The sequence below is a fragment of the Oncorhynchus mykiss genome, chromosome 8, assembly GCF_057628025.1.
Source record: "Oncorhynchus mykiss isolate SJ-2025 chromosome 8, ASM5762802v1, whole genome shotgun sequence".
NCBI classification, from domain to species: Eukaryota; Metazoa; Chordata; class Actinopteri; order Salmoniformes; family Salmonidae; genus Oncorhynchus; species Oncorhynchus mykiss.
In genome coordinates, this window is record NC_143029.1 from 34030940 (window position 1) to 34058620 (window position 27681).

Here is a 27681-nt window from a genome sequence, read left to right on the forward strand (position 1 = left end):
TTCCTTTTTGGGATGCTTATTATTAACCAGCACAGTAGGTGGCGGAATGCACATGCAATTGTTGCGAACGCCATTATACCATAGAAGAAGAAGAAGAAGAAGAAGAAGAAGAAGAAGAAGAAGAAGAAGAAGCAGAATTGTCTGGAAACGGAAATACGTAAACAAACTGCGTCTGTCTGTATTGTGTCGACGGCCAAAGCTGTACGCAATTTTTGTTCTTAGAACATTTTGTACGGAAAATATACAACTATGGCTATGCAAGCAGCTAAACGAGCTAATGTAAGTTCACAGTTGTCATGTTTTTTTGGGTTCAAATGATAGCTACAATCAACTGAGTCAGGGTTTATGTCTAGAAATACAGAACTAGCGTGGTAGCTGGATGGCTGACGACGCGTACTGTTAGCTAGCTCGCTAACGACGTTAGCTAGCCACGTTAACGTAGGAAACTAAATACAGACGGATGGCTTCATCGATTAATTTGAATTTTATGAAGACATTAACTATAAAACACAACTTAAATGTATTTTTTTGTAGGGAAATAATAGCTTGCCATTTTTACTGAAGTCTCGAGCTAGAAAGCTAACTATGCGAGTGAGCTAGTAGCTTGCTTTCAACTGCGTAACTAACGTTAGTAACGTTGACATTACTGTTTATAACTTGGCACAGTTGTTGATACTTATTTAACTTGATTTGGTTATAATTTTTAAAAAGCCCCGTTCTGTTGTGTGAAGCCATGATGGATCCCATTGGATGATGCGTGCACTCTACGCTGATAAACCTATTATTTTCCATGTTATACCCTTGTTCAGGCAGGCATTCCCAGAGATGTTGGTTCTGTAATTATTATCCAAGCATGTGTGTTATTCCAGAGGATGATTCACACAGGATTTTTTTTTCCAAAATGCCCCTTGTAATGATTTTTCTTCAAATTGAATTGACCAACAGAAGCCTGGAGGTTATTGTCGGCGTGAAGATATTTCAAAGTCATGTCTAGATGATGATAGGCTACACTGATAGCTCGTGCTCGGCCGCCATACTATTTAAATTGATGCAGTGAGCTCATAATCATTATTTTAGCGATCCATCCATGGTAGATGTCCTTCCTGATGACAATGCCCCCACATCCTGCTGATTTGAGCTGCCGAATCGCATTTGCGCTTGACTATGTTTATGGACGAGAAAGTGAACTTGCCATTTCCAACTAGTTTAGCGGGGATGCTGCTTTGTGATCTATTGCCTAGGGCATTGCTCTCCAACCCTGTTCATGGAGAGCTTCCATCCTGTAGGTTTTCACTCCAACCCTAATCTAGCGCATCTGATTTCAACAATTAGCTGGTTGATAAACTGAATCAGGTTAGTTACAACTTGGGTTGGAGTGAAAACTTAAAGTAAGGTAACTCTTGGAACAGGATTGGTGAGCTCTGACCTAGGACATCAACAGCCATCCAGTCTTTCATTAAATAAGCTATAGGCAATACTTTTTATTGCACATTTAGGCCTAATTAAACTGATGCATGTGGCAATGTTCAACTTCAATTCACTGGCACTATGAAGAATAGCTTAGCCATTCTCATTGATAGCCTAATATATACTTTTGGTGAATTTACAAAGCGTTGCTAAATACAGATTACCAAGATATCGTTTATGTGCACGGTTCTGACTGCCTGGCCGGATCCTCTCTCCCTCGCCTGCTCCTCTTTCTCTTTACTATGAAGAACGCTAGTGTGTGTTTGATCTTAGGTCTGTTGCGTGTAGAATAGCTCAGCCTACTCATTGATAGCCCCTACTTTAGTGAACTTGCGCAAGGCATTGCAAGCCAAGAAATACAGCATTGGATAGCCTACATTTGATTACAGATCGACAGTTCTGTCTGCCTGACTGGTGGCCGACAAGCCTGACTGTGTCCCTCCAATCTCTTTCCCTCGCTAGCTCGCTCTTTCTTTCTTTGCTGTCCTGGTGAGGGTGAATTAAATTCTGCAATATCTTGCTAGCTAGCAATATTAGCGAAGCCAGCTGCAGTCACATATTGGCTATCTATCAACATAACATATTTTATTTCTGGAGGCAGTGGAAATGCAATTTGAGCCAGCCCAACCTGGGTTGATTTCAAAGTGCCAATGGAAACATGGCTTAAATGGAGCTTATCAGTTATGAAATCTGTTTCCTTTGCAGATTCGATTACCACCTGAAGTCAACAGAATACTCTACATTAGAAATCTACCATACAAGATTACAGCTGAGGAAATGTACGACATCTTTGGGAAATATGGACCAATACGACAGATTCGAACGTAAGTTGAAGATTGTGGCTCTGGGTGGGATCAGCCCAATTCTAGGTATAATCTTCTCGTGTGTAGTCTGCAGAACTGTGGCAGGTGTTCAACCACAGTCTCATCCTTGTCTCCTATGTCTGTCTTGTTGTGCCCTGTTTTCAGTGGAAACACACCGGAATCAAGAGGGACAGCTTACGTGGTCTATGAGGACATCTTTGATGCCAAGAACGCCTGCGATCACCTGTCTGGATTCAACGTCTGTAACAGATATCTTGTAGTTTTATACTACAATGCAAACAGGGTACGTAGATCTATGTACGATCTATTCTATCAAGGACTTGGCAAAGTCTCTTACCATTGTTGATAAATCATCTCAAGGGGTATCTGGTAGGGATTAATAACTTTCATCGCTTTGTAGATAGAGAAATTATACTGACAAACAGTGTAGTCAATGCTGGTACATTACATTTTACCCTGTAGGTGTCTGGCGGAAGAGTCCAGCTCTGTGATCATTTTAATTCAACTGAAAGAAAGCAATTTGATGTGCCACGAGCAACAGGATGAACCACAGATATTGCAGACAAGCGATGCAAGATGATGCACTCACACAGAGGATCTGCATGGGTGCGCTACTGCACTTCACTCTGCTGCAATGTGAAGCTGCGGGACCAATCCAATGGAGAAGTTTAGCCTCGCTCTTCGCACTTGTTATGACCAATGTTACAGCGTACCATCTCCGTAACGTGAGCCGCAGTTTTAACAACTCGCGCTGATCTATGAGACATGATATACCGCACGCAAAAGGCAGCATGTCTGTGAACCAAAGCTAGCTTGAAGTAGTTTTGCCCTTTTAGTCTATTTTTCTTGGCAGCCAGACCATTGCAGAGACGTAGATTCACAGAAACACAATAGCAAATATAAATTCACAAATCTCTAATAGTACAACTAAATAGGAAAATGGCCCTTGGAAAATCCCTTTTGGGGCGGAGCCTTGCCGGCGTCTCGGGGAGGGTGGGGTTGAGCGTGGTGTAATTGTATATAATGTCCAATGAAATTGGGAGTATAGCAAGTGAAGTGATCAATAGAGCTAGCTAGATCATCCAATGTAGAATGCACTTTGTCTTGTTTTAAATACACACCTAAAATGTTGAAAGGTTCAGTGTGCAGGCCAGGGTGAGTTGCCATTTTCCTACTAATACATATATTTTTAAACCAGGTTACTTACCTGTAAAAGTTTTGCTTTGAGAAAAGTTTAATGTTTACTGTTAACCAGAGAAAATCGCAGCTATTGCGTCACTGACGTTTGTGGCCACATCTTGTCGCGCTCCCAGTGCAGCACCCTGAAAACCACGTTGACGGGGGTATGACGGTACGCTCTCCTCACGCTGTTGTAGTTTCACTCGTTGTTGTGGAAGTTGGCCCGATATTGCGGTTTACTATGTACATCACTGACTATCATTAAGGCGCTAATGCAAGGTCAATGTTTGCCTGACAAGTCTGCCTGTCTGATTCGTGGAAGAAAAAAAACGATGTATAGTTCTGCTCTTGAGCGTGTATAATTCATGGTTTCCATGTCACTCTTTCTCTCTCAGGCGTTCCAGAAGATGGACACCAAGAAGAAAGAGGAGCAGCTGAAGCTTCTGAAGGAGAAATACGGCATCAACACAGATCCCCCAAAATAGACTCGCCTTTTCCCCATCTTCCCCATTGTCCTTCCCTGGTACAGAATGTGCGTTTTGACAAGTGTGAAGTTGTTTGTCGCAAAATTTAGCACGCGTGTGTTTTCTACTTTTGTTAGATTTCATTGTTTGGCAGGCCTGTTTTTTAAAGTTTTTTTTTACTTTGTTTCTGTGGTGCATATTGAACACATACCATCTCTGAAAAATCATCCACAAAATGTATGCATCAAAAATCTATTCATACAAATTCACTTTTAGATTTCAGATTCTGTCAAATATATGTATTTTGGTAAAATTGTCCTTTTTTAAAAAAGCTGCTGGCCATACGTCTTGCGTGAATGCACATCTGTTATAGCACTCTTGGTGAAAAGGTAATGAGTTCCAGGTCAAAGTAGAGGTATAGGTCACAATCGTTGCATACAGGCACACACGACTGCCTGCAGTTCTATTGTATATTATATATACACACACAATGCTGAACCGGGGATCTTTGCAGTCAGTATTTCACAGTATAACAGCCTGTTTTTATTTTGTCTCGGCTAACACCATATTTGTCATGGGGATAGTTCAGCTTGTATTTAGAGAACAGATGTTCTGGGAGTTGGTAAATCTATATCCAAGACATCAACAAGAGGACAATCTATACCATTGGTTTGCCTGCGTATTCTGATATCACTTAACACAAGCGACATCTGGTGGCTAAATGCAGTACACATTCAGAAAACAGACCATAGTTATTTTATTAGTTTAAATCACAACACGAGTAGTGCAGCCATGTTATCGGGGACACAATACATGCTACATGTACAAAATAATCCTTCAGTTGACACTGTTGCCTTTGCTTACATTTGGTATCGGATTAATAATAGTTATAAGTACAAGCATTTCTGGGCGAAGATGTTCATGTGAAGTTTCAGATTTACAGACGGTCAGCCTAATTTATTGAGGAATGATGGTGGACTTAGTCTTCCTATCGCAGTAAATTTGAAAATAAATGAATCAAATAACTCCTCCCAAATGTGCAGATGAGATGTGAAACAAAAACTAGTGATTTATATAAGCAGTGTCTGCAATCTTTCAACAAGGCAACAGTAAACATGTCCTCCCCCACCAATGATACAGCGCCCTTCCTTGGGCCGATTGGGATCGTGTGACAAACACATTTCTGTTAATTACTATAGCGCCTGCCTTGGGCCAATCGGTGTAATTTAGTAAACGCTGGATCTCTATGGCAAGACGCATTATTCACCCAAGTTTCGTCCAAATCGGGCCAGAGCTGTCTGTGAGATTGCGTGTGACCATCGTACGGAGACAGATCCACAGTACCGGGACAACGAAGGTGTACAGGTGAATTACTTAATATTTCCAGTCAAGCTGGGGTCTAATAGCCTGTAGCCGAATCTGTTTGTGCTGTCTTGCCAACTCCAATGTCGCGCCGTGACAAGATGGCACAAACCGATCTGGGACCAGGCCAGGGGTCTCGGGCTATTTCTAAGCAGTTGTCTTTATGGGAGGACAGGATACACTGCACCTAAAAAGGAACTACTATACAGTGTGTGCTTCAATGAGGGGAATAAAAAAGAAAGAGGAGCGCGTCGTTGGGTACACATTGGGCAAACTATAGCCTACCAAAACATGAAGGGTTTTTGTCCTCTTGGCTTGGTTCATAAAGAATGGCATTCACTTTGTTCTTTCAACACATTGTTCCTTTTTTACACTCCTTTTTTAAACTGAAAGAGACAAACAGTATGAGATAATATCAATCAATGTCTAACACAACGTCGCTCTGGCCTTAGATAATTTCCTCATATCTATGAGTGGTATTAATAAAGTCATGACAGGAACTTCATTGAATTCAGCACATTGATATGCAACCTGTATCTTCATTGAAGAGATGGTGTGATGACATAGACCAAAACTAAGTGGAACAATAATATGTAGGATAAAATGCACTTCAAACCTCTACATTGTTATTGAGCTGAGCTCATTTTCAGATAGATGTCACATTGCCTCTCATTAGTTATGCCTCATAAGCTATACTTCCTCCGACAATACTGATGAGGTGGTTTTATTTCAGTGTATTTAATTTCTTTCGGTCCAATTCAGCCAAATATTTTTCTTGTATTCATACAGACTTTTGGTTTTGTCGTTAAATATGCCACATTCAATATCTCCTCATTCAAAATGGTTCTCATGAGATGGTAGATTTTAAATAGGGGTATGTTTACTATTATTATTATGAACTATTATTATCTACAAGGAACATGCTCCCACAAAAATAATGTCTTGACAAATCACAAACAATTACATCCCATTCATCAATACTTGTGACCTATACCGTCATATGCTTTTCATATTCAAATATTGGATGTTTAACTGTTTAACGGCATTTCGTTGACAAGCTTTGTCTTCGTTATTCTTATAGGATGCAAAATAAGGAGATTATTTTTAAGGCAAAACCTAAAGGCATGCAAATGAATTTATATTCACCGACAGTACAAGCACATTTGGAAGGAAAACGTTTGTGATGAATAGGCTACCAATCCATCTCTTTTATCTATCCAAATCTAATCTTTTAGAAGAATAGATACTTGGTTTGTCAGAAACAGTTACGTTACCATAGGAATTTGACTTGGCTGACATTGCTCAATATATGAAACACGTAGCTAGCGCCAGTAAACTCAGAATAATAAGTTGTAGCGTAATTCAACATAGCACATCGCTGATGCTCCAGTGGAATGAGTGTATGGAAAATACTTTGCACACTTCACATTTTGGCAGTCATTGAAATATAATATTTATATATCTGTATATTTGTGCGTATTGTGAATGTGTAGTGAGTGTGCAGTTTGTTTGTATCTTGTGGGGTGTGTGTAGCTCGTTATGTGTGTGTGTGTATATGTACGTATAAATTGTTTCTAGCAAATAACATTCTCATGCACACAAGTGTTTCAAACATCAAGAAGCGGATCCATTGAAAGGTAGTCCAAGCATATTTTTTTCCCGTGGAAATAGCTGCAAACTGAATGGAACATGAATCTTCTGTGCAGTCTGTGGCGGTTCTCAAGCTCCCCTTCTCCTCTATTTCTGCAGGTCACACTGCAGGAGTAATACAATGGAAGGGTCGCTCTTTGCTGCCTCTTTGAACTCGTCCAGTGATATCTGGTCGTCGTTGTTCTTGTCCATCTTGCTGAAGATCTTGTCCACTCGCTGCTCGGGCGTCAGGCCGTCCTCGTTCATCTTCATCATGATCACAGTCCCCACCATCTTGTAGATGGCCTTCACAGAGGGGGAGAAATTGTAGTTCAATCATCAAGTAGAGACATTTATAGGTCAAACACGTTCTCGGAAAAACCCAACCTGATTTGTATTCAAGGCACCTACTGTACAAGGGCATAAAGGGCAAAAGGAGGAAATGTAAAAATTCAGATTGTGAAGAGTCAAATCTAAAGTGCAGAACAAAAGGCATTTTTTGAGAAAGACCCCGTAACCATGACTAATATTTCAACACCGTAAACTCATATGACATGAATAGCTGAACCATAGAGATTTGGTTGCATCCCAAACGGTACCATATTCCCTATAGAGTGAACTACTTTTGACCAGAGCCCTATGGGCCCCGATTAAAAGGGGTGTACTATGTAGTGAATAAGATGCCATTTGGGACGCAGAATATGATTCAAGCTTAATCTGTACGGGCTGAACTCTACCTCAATGATCTCCAGCATCTCCACTCGTGTGATCTTGCCATCTCCATCCAGGTCGTACATGTTGAAGGCCCAGTTGAGTTTCTGTTCGAAGCTGCCTCGAGACGTGATAGACAGGGCACAGATGAACTCTCTGAAATCGATGGTGCCGTCCCCGTTCTTATCAAAGGTCCTGAATGCATGCTGGGCAAACTTTGAAGCATCTCCGTAGGGGAAAAACTGAAAGCGAGAGAAAAAGAACAGAAGAGATCCCATTTGTATTAGTTAGAAGGGGAACCCCAGCCTCACAATCAGGTTCATCAATCATTCAAGACGATACCACATGTAGCCGTCTATACCTTTGATATTAGTTCATGGCACATACAGTACTGTACAGTACATGATGTGCCTGATCGCCATACTACTAAGCAGTGTGAGTGTGTGTGTGTGTGTCCGTGTGCGTGTGTGTGTATGCATGCATGGGACTCTGGGTAAGTCTGACACTCAGCGTGTATGACACCACAGCATATTGTTGAGAACCCGCAGTGGGATGCAATGCGGACCTAAGCTTTATAGTCAGTCTGGGAGAGGGAGATGGAGAGGAGAGATGCTTAGAAAAAAAGGAGGAAAGGAGCGAGAGAAGTGGATAGTGAACGAGGGAGAGGAGAGAGCAGAACGCTCCCTCTGTTCACGAGATGGAAACATTGTGGCGCTTCGACATGATTAAGCTCTCAGAGTGCAGACTTGTCCAGCCACTAACTTTAACAGTGCCTGCCTGCCTACTTTAGAAGCTATGTTGTCTGCAGCTCAAATGGCTCCCCACTAGGTCTGGTCAAAAGTAGTGCACTTTTCATTGCACCCTGTTCCCCATTAGGGTGGACCCTTCAGTGTTCCTCCGCCCAAACTCACAGCTGCAACACATGCACCCAGTGATGAACAATACACTGTTGAGTGCAAACCCAAAAAGCTTGATAGTATCATTTAGAATTCTACCTAAATCTTCCACTGCTACTTCCACTATAGTCCAATTACATTCATAATCACATCACAAAGACAGCATTAACAAATCATAAACATTTGTCATGTTTTTAAGGAGGAAGATGTCCTTAAAAGCTCTAAAAAAAATGAATCGTTCTACACATTATTGAGTGTTAAATAAACACATATTAGGATTTATTTTTTCAGATATCCTGGTTGAAGGATTCTGGATTTCCTGCTTATCCCACACTGATTCTGGGAATATTCAAACTGGGATTTCTGTAAAACATTTTTAAAAATTGGGAGAATTTTTGACACATCCATTTTCCTATTCCTAGACCTACTGTGGTTCAGACAGTGCCTCCGTGGACAATACACAGGCGGACAGGGTAGAGGCTAATGGGCTGTAAAGAAACACCATGTAAGATATGATGGGTTTCTGTTGCTGTGGTTCAGTTGGGTTCTCCAGGGGGAAAAGGCCAATTCATTAGAGCAGACCTTCCACTTGCCCTCTCTGATAGCAGGAGTAGAGGTGTTGGAGAATTGGAGCTCTGCTCCGCTCTCAAAACACATGCCTTACAATGGGATGTGCCACTGCCAAAGAAATCCCTACAGATCCAAATAGTTTTCAAAGTGTTGCCCTGGTTTTGTCCTGTAGCTGTTTCTCACACTAAAAACAACAAAAACACTCACTCCTTTGAACATAATGAATGTATGAAATGCATGAAGTTCTTATGAAGGTACCCTTCAAATGAAAGTTATCTAACACTCGCTGCCTGTCTTTGCATAATGACACTTCCAGAACCCACACCCTGTTTGAAATCTGGACAGCACAGAGCCCAGAGCACAGGGCAAGGCTATGCATTCTAATGGCAGCTAGCAGAAGGCAATAGTCCTGGGGAGTGAATTCTGCAAACTGTCCATCTGCAGAAATGTCCTCCCATAAAAAAATCTGCCGCAGTGGCAAACTGATCAGACTGCAGTTAAAAGTTAAAGGAAAGAGAGACGGAAGCGGAAGATGGAGGGAGAGAGAGGAAGATAGAGGGGTAGAGAGAGGGAGGTGGCGAGAAGGGGGACGAAGAGAAAGAGAGACAGATTGAGGGAGAAAGAGAGATGGAGGGATAGAGAGAAAGAGAGAAAAATGACACAGTGAGTACAGTTACATGCACACAATAATACTATTATTGTAAATAGTCCGGATTAATATAATTGTTTGATTGAACTTTTACATGCTTTGCAAGAATAACTATTTCCCTTATAATCCTGTTTAAATTGATACACCCGAAATCAGGCTTCCTGATGGGACTTTAGTAAATTCAGAAAATCATCATTCAAAATAAACGTTCTATATCACAGCGACCATGTTATTTTTGGGAAGCCTATTTGATTCTGGGTTTAGACATACTGAAAGTCTGTAAAGTCTGTATGTGAAAACTATTTCTAAGATACATACTTATGCATACTTCAATTATGACCTTATGCTGATGAAGATAGCCAGAATAAAGTGTTAAGATGACTAATGTCATACTCGGCCTAGAGCCATAATCAGTTTAATATCGAATTATTAGCGTGAATGCAGTCGTACTCAGTGAGAAACAGAGAGATAGCGAGAGAATGAAAGTGAGAGAAGAGGGAGAGACAGAGATAGCCAGAGAATGAAAGTGAGAGAAGAGGGAGAGACCGAGATAGACAGAGAATGAAAGTGAGAGAAGAGGGAGAAACTGAGAGATAGCGAGAGAATGAAAGCGAGAGACCGAGATAGCGAGAGAATGAAAGTGAGAGAAGAGGGAGAGACAGAGATAGACAGAGAATGAAAGTGAGAGAAGAGGGAGAGACCGAGATAGCGAGAGAATGAAAGTGAGAGAAGAGGGAGAGACAGAGATAGACAGAGAATGAAAGTGAGAGAAGAGGGAGAGACAGAGATAGCGAGAGAATGAAAGTGAGAGAAGAGGAAGAGACAGAGATAGACAGAGAATGAAAGTGAGAGAAGAGGGAGAGACCGAGATAGCGAGATAATGAAAGTGAGAGAAGAGGGAGAGACAGAGATAGACAGAGAATGAAAGTGAGAGAATAGGGAGAGACAGAGATAGCGAGAGAATGAAAGTGAGAGAAGAGGAAGAGACAGAGATAGACAGAGAATGAAAGTGAGAGAAGAGGGAGAGACAGAGATAGACAGAGAATGAAAGCGAGAGAAGAGGGAGAGACAGAGATAGCGAGAGAATGAAAGTGAGAGAAGAGGAAGAGACAGAGATAGACAGAGAATGAAAGTGAGAGAAGAGGGAGAGACCGAGATAGCGAGATAATGAAAGTGAGAGAAGAGGGAGAGACAGAGATAGACAGAGAATGAAAGTGAGAGAATAGGGAGAGACAGAGATAGCGAGAGAATGAAAGTGAGAGAAGAGGAAGAGACAGAGATAGACAGAGAATGAAAGTGAGAGAAGAGGGAGAGACAGAGATAGACAGAGAATGAAAGCGAGAGAAGAGGGAGAGACAGAGATAGACAGAGAATGAAAGTGAGAGAAGAGGGAGAGACCGAGATAGCGAGAGAATGAAAGTGAGAGAAGAGGGAGAGACAGAGATAGACAGAGAATGAAAGTGAGAGAAGAGGGAGAGACAGAGATAGCGAGAGAATGAAAGTGAGAGAAGAGGAAGAGACAGAGATAGACAGAGAATGAAAGTGAGAGAAGAGGGAGAGACCGAGATAGCGAGATAATGAAAGTGAGAGAAGAGGGAGAGACAGAGATAGACAGAGAATGAAAGTGAGAGAATAGGGAGAGACAGAGATAGCGAGAGAATGAAAGTGAGAGAAGAGGAAGAGACAGAGATAGACAGAGAATGAAAGTGAGAGAAGAGGGAGAGACAGAGATAGACAGAGAATGAAAGCGAGAGAAGAGGGAGAGACAGAGATAGACAGAGAATGATAGTGAGAGAAGAGGGAGAGACAGAGAGAAGAGGGAGAGACAGAGATAGACAGAGAATGATAGCGAGAGAAGAGGGAGAGACAGAGATAGACAGAGCGAGCGAGCCGTGAGCAGTTGTGGGGTCAGCCTTTTTAGTTCCCAGAGAGCCTGGGTGTTCTCTGGGTGTTGTGGGTGTACCAGAGCCTTGGGCCAGGCCTGTGTAACCCTGCCAGGATGTAAGGCACACTGTGATAAAGCATGCACAAATGCAAATTGACTCCCTCACAGGGCTGGCCCTGCTGTTCCATATGGCTTGGCACTGTCTGGCTGTTCCTGCTCAGTCAGGAGGGACTGGAGAGACGGGAAGAAAGAAACAAACCAAAGTAAAAGTCCTGCAGAAGTGGAGAGGGGTGGGGAGAGTGAGAGAGGGGTGGGGAGAGTGAGAGAGGGGGTGGGGAGAGTGAGAGGGGGTGGGGAGAGTGAGAGGGGGTGGGGAGAGTGAGAGAGGGGTGGGGAGAGTGAGAGAGGGGTGGGGAGAGTGAGAGAGGGGGTGGGGAGAGTGAGAGAGGGGTGGGGAGAGTGAGAGAGGGGTGGGGAGAGTGAGAGAGGGGTGGGGAGAGTGAGAGAGGGGTGGGGAGAGTGAGAGAGGGGGTGGGGAGAGTGAGAGAGGGGTGGGGAGAGTGAGAGGGGGTGGGGAGAGTGAGAGGGGGTGGGGAGAGTGAGAGAGGGGTGGGGAGAGTGAGAGAGGGGGTGGGGAGAGTGAGAGGGGGTGGGGAGAGTGAGAGGGGGTGGGGAGAGTGGGTTGGGAGAGTGAGAGGGGGTGGGGAGAGTGAGAGGGGGTGGGGAGAGTGAGAGAGGTGGTGGGGAGAGTGAGAGAGGGGTGGGGAGAGTGAGAGGGGGTGGGGAGAGTGAGAGGGGGTGGGGAGAGTGAGAGGGGGTGGGGAGAGTGAGAGAGGGGTGGGGAGAGTGAGAGAGGGGGTGGGGAGAGTGAGAGGGGGTGGGGAGAGTGAGAGGGGGTGGGGAGAGTGAGAGTGGGTTGGGAGAGTGAGAGGGGGTGGGGAGAGTGAGAGAGGGTGGGGAGAGTGAGAGGGGGTGGGGAGAGTGAGAGAGGGGTGGGGAGAGTGAGAGAGGGGTGGGGAGAGTGAGAGAGGGGGTGGGGAGAGTGAGAGAGGGGTGGGGAGAGTGAGAGAGGGGTGGGGAGAGTGAGAGAGGGGTGGGGAGAGTGAGAGGGGGTGGGGAGAGTGAGAGGGGGTGGGGAGAGTGAGAGAGGAGAGTGAGAGACGGTGGGGAGAGTGAGAGGGGGTGGGGAGAGTGAGAGAGGGGTGGGGAGAGTGAGAGAGGGGTGGGGAGAGTGAGAGGGGGTGGGGAGAGTGAGAGGGGGTGGGGAGAGTGAGAGAGGGTGGGGAGAGTGAGAGAGGGTGGGGAGAGTGAGAGGGGGTGGGGAGAGTGAGAGAGGGTGGGGAGAGTGAGAGAGGGGTGGGGAGAGTGAGAGAGGGGTGGGGAGAGTGAGAAGGGTGGGGAGAGTGAGAGAGGGGTGGGGAGAGAGGGGTGGGGAGAGAGGGGTGGGGAGAGTGAGAGAGGGGTGGGGAGAGAGGGGGTGGGGAGAGTGAGAGGGGGTGGGGAGAGTGAGAGGGGGGTGGGGAGAGTGAGAGAGGGGTGGGGAGAGAGGGGTGGGGAGAGTGAGAGAGGGTGGGGAGAGTGAGAGGGGGTGGGGAGAGTGAGAGGGGGTGGGGAGAGTGAGAGAGGGGTGGGGAGAGAGGGGTGGGGAGAGTGAGAGAGGGTGGGGAGAGTGAGAGGGGGTGGGGAGAGTGAGAGAGGGTGGGGAGAGTGAGAGAGGGGTGGGGAGAGTGAGAGAGGGGTGGGGAGAGAGGGGTGGGGAGAGTGAGAGAGGGGTGGGGAGAGTGAGAGGGGGTGGGGAGAGTGATAAGGGGTGGGGAGAGTGAGAGAGGGGTGGGGAGAGAGAGGGGGTGGGGAGAGTGAGAGAGGGGTGGGGAGAGAGAGAGAGGGGTGAGAAGGGAGAGGGGTGGGGAGAGTGAGAGGGGTGGGGTGGGGAGAGAGAGAAGGGTGAGAAGAAAGAGAGGGGGGGAAGAGAGGTGGAAGAGAGAGAGTCTGCTGCTGTTCTTCCTCAGCTTGTTCCTCTGTGCGAATCTGTTAGGTTATGAAACACTTAGTTATGTAAAAGCACTAAAGAGGATGATAGGAGGCCAGGATGATAGGACTGACTGTGAAACTCTTTGAGCTTGATGTATCAGTTCCTTGATAAATCAGAGTGATATTATACATTTGAAGTCATTTTTTCACAATTCCTGACATTTAATCCTAGTAAACATTCCCTGTTTTAGGTCAGTTAGGATCACCACTTTATTTTAAGAATGTGAAAATGTCACAATAATAGTAGAGAGAATGATTTATTTTAGATTTTATTTCTTTCATCACATTCCCAGTGGGACAAGAAGTTCACATACACTCAATTAGTATTTGGTAGCATTGCCTTTAAATTGTATAACTTGGGTCAAACGTTTCGGGTAGCCTTCCACAAGCTTCCCACAATAAGTAGGGTAAATTTAGGCCCATTCCGCCTGACAGAGTTGGTGTAACTGAGTCAGGTTTGTAGGCCTCCTTGCGCACATACGCTTTTTCAGTCTTGTCCACAAATTTTCTATGGGATTGCAGTCAGGGCTTTGTGATGGCCACTCCAATTTGTAGTCCTTATTAAGCCATTTTGCCACAACTTTGGAAGTATGCCTGGGGTCATTGTCCATTTGGAAGACCCATTTGCGACCAAGCTTGATGTCTTGAGATGTTGCTTCAATATATCCACATCATTTTCCTGCCTCATAATGCCATCTATTTTATGAAGTGCACCAGTCCCTCCTACAGCAAAGCACCCCCACAACATGATGCTGCCACCCCCGTGCCTCACGGTTGGGATGGTGTTCTTCGGCTTGCAAGCGTCCCCTATTTTCCTCCAAACATAACGATGGTCATTATGGCCAAACAGTTCTATTTTTGTTTCATCAGACCAGAGGATATTTCTCCAAAAAGTACAATCTTTGTCCCCATGTGTAGTTGCAAACCGTAATCTGGCTTTTTTCTGGCGGTTTTTGAGCGGTGGCTTCTTCCTTGCTGAGCGACCTTTCTGCTTCCTCTTCATCTTCACAAGGTCCTTTGCTGTTGTTCTGGGATTGATTTACACTTTTCGCACCAAAGTACTTTCATCTCTAGGAGACAGAACGTGTCTCCTTCCTGAGTGGTATGACGGCTGTGTGGTCCCATGGTGTTTATACGTGCGTACTATTGTTGGTACAGATGAACGTGGTACCTTCAGGCATTTGGAAATTGCTCCCAAGGATGAACCAGACTTGTGGAGGTCTACAATTTTTTTCTGAGGTCTTGACTGATTTCTTTTGATTTTCCCATGATGTCAAGCAAAGAGGCACTGCGTTTGAAGGTAGGCCTTGAAATACATCCACAGGTACACCTCCAATTGACTCAAATGTTGTCAATTAGCCAATCAGAAGCTTCTAAAGCCATGACATTTTCTGGAATTGTCCGAGCTGTTTAAAGGCACAGTCAACTTGGTGCATGTAAACTTCTGACGCACAGAAATTGTGATACAGTGAATTATAAGTGAAATAATCTGTCTGTAAACAATTGTTGCAGAAATGACTTGTGTCATGCACAAAGTAGATGTCCTAACCGACTTGACAAAACTATAGTTTGTTAACAAGAGTGGTTGAAAAACTAGTTTTAATGTCTCCAACCTAAGTGTATGTAAATGTCCGACTTCAACTGTATTTGTGTGCTCATGAATGAGTGCTACAGCAAACACTGGAACACGCCCTCCACTCACCTTTTATGGTAACAAAAATGCCCTCATTTGGTGTATGATTTGGAAATGTTGGAACTAGACCATGTCCATTTCCAAACGAATGTGTTTGGATCACATTTCTGTAGAGGTGTTGGCAGAATTTGTAAAATCTTTTGTAATGACTTTTTCAAACACAAAATGCATACTGCCTTAGGGCTGACCCCAATTTAGTTGACTGGTCGATTGTTTGGTCGTGAGGCTGTTGTTCCACCGAGATTGTTTTAGTCGAGCAGTAACAAATACATATTTGCACCCATCTCTGTCAAGTAATCCATTCTGGAGGCCTGGACTAAAAGTATATTTAAGCTTGATCCGAAATTGTGGTCGGAGGCTCCATGTGCAGGGTGTGATACAATTGCGGAGCCTCCAGAGGCGTGCAGAGGCCAAAACGAACTCCGCACCGCATCGCCATGCGCCTCCCAATTTTGTAACAGTTCTGAGGGCTCTGTTTTGCTCCGCATTGACATGATTGGTTAACGGTAGGTCGGGCTGTAGAAAACACAAACTTCACCACCTTGATAACAGCTCAGCACTGCTTCATGATGTGCAATAATTATGAAAACCCTGACGTCTGCTAAATCTGTATCACAATGCTGCATGGCCAATGCAGAAGTCGGATTGGTGATGCACCCAGATGCCCAATGCACTTCTCTCTCCAGAATGTGCTCTCTCCTGCCAATTTGAGCACATTCATTGTTTCATAACTTCATTCTGTGAATTGTTTGCGTTTGATTGTTAGTGTTCAACAATTCCCCATTACATACAGTGGGGCAAAAAAGTATTTAGTCAGCCACCAATTGTGCAAGTTCTCCCACTTAAAAAGATGAGAGAGGCCTGTAATTCATCATAGGTACACTTCAACTATGACAGACAAAATGAGAAGAAAAAAATCCAGAAAATCACATTGTAGGATTTTTTATGAATTTATTTGCAAATTATGGTGGAAAATAAGTATTTGGTCAATAACAAAAGTTTATCTCAATACTTTGTTATATACCCTTTGTTGGCAATGACAGAGGTCAAAGGTTTTCTGTAATTCTTCACAAGGTTTTCACACACTGTTGCTGGTATTTTGGCCCATTCCTCCATGCAGATCTCCTTTAGAGCAGTGATGTTTTGGGGCTGTTGCTGGGCAACACGGACTTTCAACTCCCTCCAAAGATTTTCTATGGGGTTGAGATCTGGAGACTGGCTAGGCCACTCCAGGACCTTGAAATACTTCTTATGAAGCCACTCCTTCGTTACCCGGTCGGTGTGTTTGGGATCATTGTCATGCTGAAAGACCCAGCCACGTTTCATCTTCAATGCCCTTGCTGATGGAAGGAGGTTTTCACTCAAAATCTCACGATACATGGCCCCATTCATTCTTTCCTTTACACAGATCAGTCGTCCTGGTCCGTTTGCAGAAAAACAGCCCCAAAGCATGATGTTTCCACCCCCATGCTTCACAGTATGTATGGTGAGCTGCCAGAGTCTCTCGTCTGTCCAGAGCTGCCAGAGTCTCTCGTCTGTCCAGAGCTGCCAGAGTCTCTCGTCTGTCCAGAGCTGCCAGAGTCTCTCGTCTGTCCAGAGCTGCCAGAGTCTCTTGTCTGTCCAGAGCTGCCAGAGTCTCCCGTCTGTCCAGAGCTGCCAGTCTGCAAGGAGCCGCCAGAGCCGCCAGTCTGCAAGGAGCCGCCAGAGCCGCCAGTCTGCAGGGAGCCGACAGAGCCGCCAGTCTGCAGGGAGCCGCCAGAGCCGCCAGTCTGCAGGGAGCCGCCAGAGCCGCCAGTCTGCAGGGAGCCGCCAGAGCCACCAGTCTGCAGGGAGCCGCCAGTCTGCAGGGAGCCGCCAGAGCCGCCAGTCTGCAGGGCGCCGCCAGAGCCGCCAGTCGGCAGGGAGCCGCCAGTCTGCAGGGAGCCGCCAGTCAGCCAGGAGCCGCCAGTCAGCCAGGAGCCGCCGGAGCCGCAAGTCAGCCAGGATCCGCCGGAGCCGCCAGAGCCGCCAGTCTGCAGGGAGCCGCCAGAGACGCCAGTCTGCAGGGAGCCGCCAGAGCCGCCAGTCTGCAGGGAGCCGCCAGAGCCGCCAGTCTGCAGGGAGCCGCCAGTCTGCAGGGAGCCGCCAGAGCCGCCAGTCTGCAGGGAGCCGCCAGTCTGCAGGGAGCCGCCAGAGCCGGCAGTCTGCAGGGCGCCGCCAGAGCCGCCAGTCGGCAGGGAGCCGCCAGAGCCGCCAGTCTGCAGGGAGCCGCCAGTCTGCAGGGAGCCGCCAGTCAGCCAGGAGCCGCCAGTCAGCCAGGAGCCGCCGGAGCCGCAAGTCAGCCAGGATCCGCCGGAGCCGCCAGTCAGCCAGGATCCGCCGGAGCCGCCAGTCAGCCAGGATCCACCGGAGCCGCCAGTCAGCCATGATCCGCCGGGGCCGCCATTCAGCCAGGATCCGCCGGGGCTGCCATTCAGCCAGGATCCGCCGGGGCTGCCATTCAGCCGTCAACCAGCCTGAGCTACCTCTCAGTCCTGAGCTACCTCTCGGTCCTGACCTACCCCTCGGTCCTGAGCTGCCCCTCGGTCCTGAGCTGCCCCTCGGTCCTGAGCTGCCCCTCAGTCCAGAGGAGTTTGTTTAGCCCTTTAGTAGGGTTGCCAATCCTAGTTTGGCGGCGAGGGTCACCGTTCCTAGGAGGAGACTAAAGCGGACAAAGACAATGGTGGAGTGGGGTCCACGTCCTGCGCCAGAGCCGCCACCGCGGACAGATGCCCACCCAGACCCTCCCCTATAGGTTCAGGTTTTGCGGCCGGAGTCCGCACCTTGGGGGGGGGGGGGGGTACTGTCACGTTTTGACCATAGTTCTTTTGTGTTTTCTTTGTTTTAGTGTTGGTCAAGACACGAGCTGAGTGGGCATTCTATGTTGTATGTCTAGTTTGTCAATTTCTATGTTTGGCCTGATATGGTTCTCAATCAGAGGCAGGTGTTAGTCATTGTCTCTGATTGGGAACCATATTTAGGTAGCTTGTTTTGTGTTGGGTTTTGTGGGTGGTTGTCTTCTGTCTTTGTGTCTATGCACCAGATAGGACTGTTTCGGATTTCCACATTTGTTGTTTTGTATTTTGTAGTGTTCACGTTTATTGTCCTTTATTAAACATGTTGAATACTAACCACGCTGCATTTTGGTCCTCCTCTCCTTCAACGGAAGAAAACCGTTACAACATATAAATGTGCCCATCTGGAGATCTGATAGTATTTCTGATTGGCTTAACGCACCACCACTAATGAATGACCTGTGGAGCTTCTCAAAGTCGTGTTTTCTTCACCTCAAACAGCAAGCAAACAAAGTCTGTTTTTACATCCATTGAGAATAACAATAGATCCTCAATGTATTTGAAAAATCGTTTTAGCTCCTCTCCCTTTCGATAACCACTCAGCATGAAAGGGAAAAATGTCATGCTCTGATCCAGTGGAAACGTCGTAAAATAGGCCTACCTGATTACTTCTTATCAGTGCATGACTTGGACTGAAATAGGTTCCAGTACTCATTTTGGGTGCTGGTCGTGTTTATATTTAGGTGCATGAGCTCCATAATACTTTTGAGCTAATATTCTATAAGAAGAACAGGAGCTTAAGCACTGTGACATTTTGAGGTGCCAGTACTCAGCCATGGCCCAGTGGTGTAAAGTACTTAAGTAAAAATACTTTAAAGTACTACTTAAGTCGTTTTTTTGGGGTATCTGTACTTTACTATTAATATTTTTGACTACTTTCACTTTTACTTCACTACATTCCTAAAGAAAATTATGTACTTTACTCCGTTCATTTTCACTGACACCCAAAAGTACTCGTTACATGTTGAGTGCTTAGCAGGACAGGAAAATGGTCTAATTCACACACTTGGTCATCCCTGGTTATCCCTATTGCCTCTGATCTGGGGGACTTACAAACACATGCTTCGCTTGCAAATTATGTCTGTTGGAGCTTGCCCCTGGCTATCTGTAAATAAATAAAAAACAAGAAAATGTGACCATCTGCTTTGCTTAAGGAATTTGAAATAATTTATACTTGAAATGTGATGTTTCCTTCCATGAAGACCTGCAAAATTAACTGATTTTAGTGTATGCATCAAAGCTCATAGCCAACAGCTGTTTTTCAATCTTTTTTATTTTTATACTCTTGATACTTAAGTACATTTTAGCATTTACATTTACTTTTGATAGTTAAGTACATTTAAAACCAAATACTTTTAGACTTTTACTCAAGTAGTATTGTACTGGGTGACTTTCACTTTTACATGAGTCATTTTCTATTAAGATACCTTTACTTTATCAAGTATGACAATTGGGTCCTTTTTCCATCACTGGTGTAGCCAATGTGATTTATAAGATTTATTTTTATCCGGATATTTTCTACTTGTAGGCTGCAATATTTTTACATAGTTGGCAAAGACAATAGAAGTTAGAAAAGTTTTTATGTTAGTATCATTTTCATTTAGATTTGGATGGAATTTTGATTAACCACATGACAATGATTTTGAGATATGATGACGTTATTATAAATGAAATGAAAATGTTTCACGAGAGTGTGCATATGAAAACCATAACTGGCACGCAGATCAGTAGAGATGGTAAGATAAATTGGCATTCCACATGGGAATGGTTGCCGACTCCTTCACTCCTAATGTGGCATATTACCGTCAACTTCAGGAGAATAATGGCAGAATCTGCGAAAGCCAGATTCTTCTTTTGGTTATTTCGATCTCTGTCGCCATCTTCAGGCATTTGTCTTATTTCATCGAACAGAAAACTTTAAGCGTCAGACAAGCTCAATGCACAATTTTTCTATATATGGAAAAATGCAGGTAAAAAAAATTGAACAATCAATTGGTTGAAAGAACAGACAACTTTCGGTCAACCAAGTTTTTTTTATTAGTCGGGGACAAGCCCTATGCTGCCTATATCGTGTGCCAAACACTGGTTGCGCATTGTGCATAATTAATTGTCTATTAAAACAATTTTAAAGTAAATGCTACAGCCAGCCCACATTATGCAAAAGACAAAATTTTGTCAATAGATGATTGTGTTTCTATCTCCTGTCTTGGAAGAGGCTCAGAGATTATACAGGCTATAATGAGGCTCTCCTATCTGACAGCAATACTGCAGCCTCCCCATAATGTCTTGGCAACCGGTCTATTACTTTTGAGTTGGCTTGGCTGTTGAATGAGCAATGGACATGCTAACCTCTCACCATTACGATAACAGGGGAGGTTAGCATTTTTGGGGTATTTGTGCATCTGTAACTTTCTCACTCATCATTATCCGTAGTCATGGTAGCATCCAACTTATCCTATTCTTACTTACAATAAAAGTGACTCCAAAATGACACAATACATTATTTACCAGCCATTTCTGGATGAAAAAACCCTCAAATAATTCAAGCTGACAGTCTGCACTTCCACCTTATAGTCATTGTATCATTTCAAATCCAAATAGCTGAAGTTCAGAGCCAAAACAACAAAAACACGTTCAGTGTCCCAATACTTTTGGAGCTCACTGTAATTCCGTTTATGAGGTCCAGAAGCTGCCCCACAAGGCAGCAGCCGCATCCTAGCAGGGAGGCTTTAGTGTGTGTGTGTGTGTGCGTGCGTGCGTGCGTGCGTGTGTATATAGGCCCAGGCAGCCACAGCTGGCCTAATAAACGTTGATGTCTGTCGGGTAGAGAGAGGAACAGAGCAGCGATGACCGATGCTCCAAGCTTAGCCAAGAGCCCTCCAGACACAACCCAAATCACACAGCACTAAGTGGAACATAAAAGCCTTCATAATCAGAGTACAAGCTGTCACCTCCACTCTTTTCTGCTCTGTCCTCGCCCTATCTGAAAGAGAGTGGTAGAGAGAGAGGGATGGGGAAAGAGGGAGGGAGGTAGGGAGGGAGGGAGAGGAGTTGGATATAAAAGAGGGAGGGTGTTAGAGGAAGCGGTAAAAAGAGAGAGAAGTGGAGAGAGAGATGCAGGGACCTTGCTCGCCGTGGCCACATTAGCTATGCAGTCACACTCCCAACGGAGGCCATTTCACATTATCATAACAGCAGTGGCCATGATCAGGCTCTGGATGCAACAAGGCTTATGCAAGCAGAATGACAACAGCCCTGCCTGAGGCATATCACCCTACTCTCTGACACACACACTGTCTCATAACCACGATAAGAAGAGAACATTCTCAGAGTAAAAGCTTTTGCTGTTGCCTACATAATATGAAACAGTTATGATCTTTTCCAAATGCTATTTTAGTGGCATATTAAGTGGAAGAGGATAATTCTGCCACAACCATTACTAGATATATACTGTAACAACAAACTAACATTTATGGAGACTTCTTACTTGCTTCTGTACAGGCTCCTATGATGACTCAACACTGGCTGGCACCCTGTCCCACAATCGTCAGTGTATTTTGACAACCGACAGGACAGGGCTGGACTGCGTATAAGCCCTGATCGAAAGTGATGCACTATATAGGGAATAGGGTACAATTTGGGACCACACCTTTATGGACGAGACCTGGGCTCGGGAACATGACATTCCTCTCAGACAGTTAAGGGAGTCCACGGCCTTGTTCGCCCTGGATGGTAGTCCTCTCCCCAGGATTCAGCGTGAGACGCTACCTTTAACCCTCACTGTTTCTGGTAATCATAGTGAAACCATTTCTTTTTTAATTTTTCGTTCACCTTTTACACCTGTTGTTTTGGGCCATCCCTGGCTAGTTTGTCATAATCCTTCTATTAATTGGTCTAGTAATTCTATCCTCTCCTGGAACGTCTCTTGTCATGTGAAATGTTTAATGTCTGCTATCCCTCCTGTTTCCTCTGTCTCTTCTTCACAGGAGGAGCCTGGTGATTTGACAGGGGTGCCGGAGGAATATCACGATCTGCGCACGGTGTTCAGTCGGTCCAGGGCCACCTCTCTTCCTCCACACCGGTCGTATGATTGTAGTATTGATCTCCTTCCGGGAACCACTCCCCCCCGGGGTAGACTATACTCTCTGTCGGCTCCCGAACGTAAGGCTCTCGAAGATTATTTGTCTGTAGCTCTTGACGCCGGTACCATAGTCCCCTCCTCCTCTCCCGCCGGAGCGGGGTTTTTTTTTGTTAAGAAGAAGGACGGGTCCCTGCGCCCCTGCATAGATTATCGAGGGCTGAATGACATAACAGTGAAGAATCGTTATCCGCTTCCTCTTATGTCTTCAGCCTTCGAGATCCTGCAGGGAGACAGGTTTTTCACTAAGTTGGACCTTCGTAACGCTTACCATCTCGTGCGCATCAGGGAGGGGGACGAGTGGAAGACGGCGTTTAACACTCCGTTAGGGCACTTTGAATACCGGGTTCTTCCTTTCGGCCTCGCTAACGCTCCAGCTGTCTTTCAGGCATTAGTCAATGATGTCCTGAGAGACATGCTGAACATCTTTGTTTTCGTTTACCTTGACGATATCCTGATTTTTTCACCGTCACTCCAGATTCATGTTCAGCACGTTCGACGTGTCCTCCAGCGCCTTTTAGAGAATTGTCTTTTTGTGAAGGCTGAGAAGTGCTCTTTTAATGCCTCCTCCGTCACATTTCTCGGTTCTGTTATTTCCGCTGAAGGCATTAAGATGGATCCCGCTAAGGTCCAAGCTGTCATTGATTGGCCCGTCCCTAAGTCACGCGTCGAGCTGCAGCGCTTTCTCGGCTTCGCGAACTTCTATCGTCGTTTCATCCGTAATTTCGGTCAGGTGGCAGCTCCTCTCACAGCCCTTACTTCTGTCAAGACGTGCTTTAGGTGGTCCGTTTCCGCCCAGGGAGCTTTTGATCTCCTCAAGAATCGTTTTACATCCGCACCTATCCTTGTTACACCTGACGTCACTAGACAGTTCGTTGTCGAGGTTGACGCGTCAGAGGTGGGCGTGGGAGCCATTCTTTCTCAGCGCTCCCTCTCTGACGACAAGGTCCACCCTTGCGCGTATTTTTCTCATCGCCTGTCGCCGTCGGAACGTAACTATGATGTGGGAAACCGCGAACTGCTCGCCATCCGCTTAGCCCTAGGCGAATGGCGACAGTGGTTGGAGGGGGCGACCGTTCCTTTTGTCGTTTGGACTGACCATAGGAACCTTGAGTACATCCGTTCTGCCAAACGACTTAATGCGCGTCAGGCGCGCTGGGCGCTGTTTTTCGCTCGTTTCGAGTTCGTGATTTCTTATCGTCCGGGCTCTAAGAACACCAAGCCTGATGCTTTATCTCGTCTCTTCAGTTCTTCAGTAGCCTCCACTGACCCCGAGGGGATTCTCCCTGAGGGGCGTGTTGTCGGGTTGACTGTCTGGGGAATTGAGAGGCAGGTAAAGCAAGCACTCACTCAAACTCCGTCGCCGCGCGCCTGTCCTAGGAACCTTCTTTTCGTTCCCGTTCCTACTCGTCTGGCCGTTCTTCAGTGGGCTCACTCTGCCAAGTTAGCCGGCCACCCTGGCGTTCGGGGTACGCTTGCTTCCATTCGCCAGCGTTTTTGGTGGCCCACCCGGGAGCATGACACGCGTCGCTTCGTGGCTGCTTGTTCGGTCTGCGCGCAGACTAAGTCCGGTAACTCCCCTCCTGCCGGCCGTCTCAGGCCGCTTCCCATTCCCTCTCGACCGTGGTCTCACATCGCCTTAGATTTTGTCACCGGACTGCCTTCGTCAGCGGGGAAGACTGTTATTCTTACGGTTGTCGACAGGTTCTCTAAGGCGGCTCATTTTATTCCCCTTGCTAAGCTTCCTTCTGCTAAAGAGACGGCACAAATCATCATCGAGAATGTTTTCAGAATTCATGGCCTTCCGTCAGACGTCGTTTCGGACAGAGGTCCGCAATTCACGTCTCAATTTTGGAGGGAGTTTTGCCGTTTGATTGGGGCTTCCGTCAGTCTCTCTTCCGGCTTTCACCCCCAGTCTAACGGTCAAGCAGAACGGGCCAATCAGACTATTGGTCGCATCTTACGCAGTCTTTCTTTTCGCAACCCTGCGTCTTGGTCAGAACAGCTCCCCTGGGCAGAATACGCCCACAACTCGCTTCCTTCGTCTGCGACCGGGCTATCTCCTTTTCAGAGTAGCCTCGGGTACCAGCCTCCGCTGTTCTCATCTCAGTTCGCCGAGTCCAGCGTCCCCTCCGCTCAGGCTTTTGTCCAACGTTGCGAGCGCACCTGGAAGAGGGTCAGGTCTGCACTTTGCCGTTATAGGGCGCAGACTGTGAGAGCTGCTAATAAGCGTAGAACTAAGAGTCCAAGATATTGTCGCGGTCAGAGAGTTTGGCTCTCCACTCAGAACCTTCCCCTTAAGACCGCTTCTCGCAAGTTGACCCCGCGGTTCATTGGTCCGTTCCGTATTTCTCAAATCATTAACCCTGTCGCAGTGCGACTTCTTCTGCCGCGATATCTTCGTCGCGTCCACCCGGTCTTCCATGTCTCCTGTGTCAAGCCCGTTCTTCGCGCCCCCGCTCGTCTTCCCCCCCCCCCCCCCATCCTTGTCGAGGGCGCACCCATCTACAGGGTCCGTAGGATTTTGGACATGCGTCCTCGGGGCCGTGGTCATCAGTACCTAGTAGATTGGGAGGGGTACGGTCCTGAGGAGAGGAGTTGGGTTCCCTCTCGGGACGTGCTGGACCGTGCGCTGATCGATGATTTCCTCCGTTGCCGCCAGGCTTCCTCCTCGAGTGCGCCAGGAGGCGCTCGGTGAGTGGGGGGGTACTGTCATGTACTGTCATGTTGTGTCTTGTTTCTGTCCTTTCTCTTCACCCTGTCTCCCTCTGCTGGTCGTGTTAGGTTACCTTTTCTCCCCCTCTTTCCCCCAGCTGTCCCTTGTCTTCTCTGACTACCTCGTTCACCCCTTTTCCCACCTGTTCCCTTTTTCCCTCTGATTAGGTCTCTATATCTCTCTCTCTTTCTGCTCCTGTCTTTGTCGGATTCTTGTTTGTGTTAGTCATGCCTGAACCAGACTATCGTCATGTTTGCTGCAACCTTGTCCTGTCCTGTCGGAATCTGCCGGTCCATCTGAGCCTACCTATGTTTGGTTATTAAAGAAGCTCTGTTTACATTAATTCGCTTTTGGGTCCTCATTCACGCACCGTAACACCTTGTGTTCAGAATAAATGAATACACAATATGTAAAAAACAGCTCCTCTCTCGCCAGGGACTGATCATCTCGAAAACTAAAGCAGATACAATGCTTCGGGCCTATCACCGATCAAATCGAAATCACATTTTATTTGTCACAATACAACAGTTGTAGCCCTTATAATGAAATGCTTACTTACAAGCCCTTAACCAACAATGCAATTATAAGAAAAATACCTATAAAAATAACAAATAGTTAAAGAGCAGCAGTAAAATAGCAGTAGTTAGGCTATATACATGGGGTACCGGTACAGAGTCAATGTGCGGGGGCACCGGTTAGTCGAGGTAATTGGGGTAATCTGTACATGTAGATAGAGTAAAAAAATAAAACAAATAGGCAAGCCAGTTAAGAACAAATTCTTATTTACAATGCAAATAGTCTGAGTAGCCATTTGATTAGCTCATTTGATTAGTTCAGCAGTCTTATGGCTTGGGGGTAGAAGCTGTTAAGAAGCCTTTAGGACCTAGACTTGGTGCTACGGTATCACTTGCCGTGCGGTAGAAGAGAGGGGAGTCTAGAACTAGGATGGCTGGAGTCTTTGACAATTGTTTGGTCCTTCCTCTGACACCGCCTGGTATAGACGTCCTGAATGGCAGGAAGTTTGTACTGGGCCGTACGCATTACCCTCTGTAGTGCCTTGCGGTCGGAGGCCGAACAGTTGCCATACCAGGCAGTGATGCAACCAATCGGGATGCTTTCCAATGGTGCAGCTGTAGAACACTTTGAGGATATGAGGACCCCATGCCAAATCTTTTCAGTCTCCTGAGGGGGAATAGGCTTTGCCGTGCCCTCTTCACGACCGTCTTGGTGTGTTTGGACCATGATAGTTTGTTGGAGAGGTGGACACCAAGGAACTTGAAGCTCTCAACCTGCTCCACTACAGCCCCGTTGATGAGAATTGGGGCGTGCTCGGTCTTCCTTTTCCTGTAGTCTACAATCATCTCCTTTGTCTTGATCATGTTGAGCGAGTGGTTGTTGTCCTGGCACCACACAGCCAGGACTCTAACCTCCTCCCTATAGGCTGTCTTGTCGTTGTCTGTGATCAAGCCTACCAATGTTGTGTCGTCGGGCAAACTTAATGATGGCCATTCAGTCATGGGTGAACAGGGAGTACACAAGGGGACTGAGCACGCAACCCTGAGGGGCCCCAATGTTGAGGATCAGCGTAGCAGATGTGTTGTTACCTACCTTTTCCACCTGGGGGTGGCCCGTCAGGAAGTCCAGGAGCCAGTTGCAGCGGGAGGTGTTGATGAATAGCATTTCCACGTAGCTATTCCTTTTGTCCAGGTGGGAAAGGGCAGTGTGGAGTGCAATAGAGATGGCATCATATGTGGATATGTTGGGGTGGTATGCAAATTGGAGTGGATCTAGGGTTTCTGGGATACAGGTGTTGATGTGAGCCATGACCAGCCTTTCAAAGCACTTCATGGCTACAGATGTGAGTGCTACTGTTCGATAGTCGTTTAGGCAGGTTGCCTTGGTGTTCTTGGGCACAGGGACTATGGTGGTCTGCTTGAAACATGTTGGTATTACAGACTCCGTCAAGGACAGGTCTGCTTGAAGCATGTTGGTATTACAGACTCAGACAGGGACAGGTTGAAAATGTCAGTGAATGCACTTTCCAGTTGGTCAGCGCATGCTCGGAGTACACGTCCTGCTAATCCATCTGGTCCCGCGGCCTTGTGAATGTTGACCTGTTTAAAAGTCTTACTCACATTGGCTATGGAGAGCGTGATCACACAGTTGTCCGGAACAGCTGATGCTCTCATGCGTGCTTCAGTGTTGCTTGCCTCGAAGCAAACATATAAGTAATTTAGCTTGTCTGGTAGGATTGTGTCACTGGGCAGTTTGCGGCTATGCTTCCCATTGTAGTCTGTTATAGTTTGCAAGCCCTACCACATCCGAATAGCGTTGGAGCCGGTGTAGTACAATTGAATCTTAGCCCTGTACTGACGCTTTTCCTGTTTGATGGTTCGTCTGAGGGCATAGCGGGATTTCTTATAAGCGTCCGGGTTAGTGTCCTGCTCCTTGATAATGGCAGCTCTACCCGTTAGCTCAGTGCAGATGTTGCCTGTAATCCATGGCTTCTGGTTGGGGTATGTAAGTACGGTCACTGTGGGGACGATGTCATCGATGCACTTATTGATGAAGCCAGTGACTAATGTGGTGTACTC

At 46.3% G+C, this 27681-nt stretch overlaps 2 protein-coding genes across 2 annotated transcripts in view; one reads left to right on the forward strand and one right to left on the reverse strand.

The window, feature by feature from the left end:
- Nucleotides 1-72: 72 nt before the first annotated feature.
- On the forward strand, nt 73-4278 carry sf3b6 (splicing factor 3b, subunit 6). Its single transcript, XM_021612389.3, has 4 exons — nt 73-279; nt 2173-2291; nt 2436-2574; nt 3866-4278. Exons 1-4 carry the CDS (start codon nt 250-252, stop codon nt 3953-3955), a joined length of 378 nt encoding a protein of 125 aa, XP_021468064.1. The 5' UTR covers nt 73-249; the 3' UTR covers nt 3956-4278.
- A 396-nt stretch (nt 4279-4674) lies between these two features.
- vsnl1a (visinin-like 1a) overlaps nt 4675-27681 on the reverse strand; it is a 61291-nt gene continuing 38284 nt past the window's right edge. Inside the window, exons 3-4 of the mRNA XM_021612387.3 lie at nt 7663-7878; nt 4675-7231 (exon numbers count right to left, since the gene is read on the reverse strand). Coding sequence (XP_021468062.1) covers nt 7034-7231; nt 7663-7878 — 414 coding nt within the window. The 3' untranslated portion in view covers nt 4675-7033. The remainder of the gene's footprint in view (nt 7232-7662; nt 7879-27681) is intronic.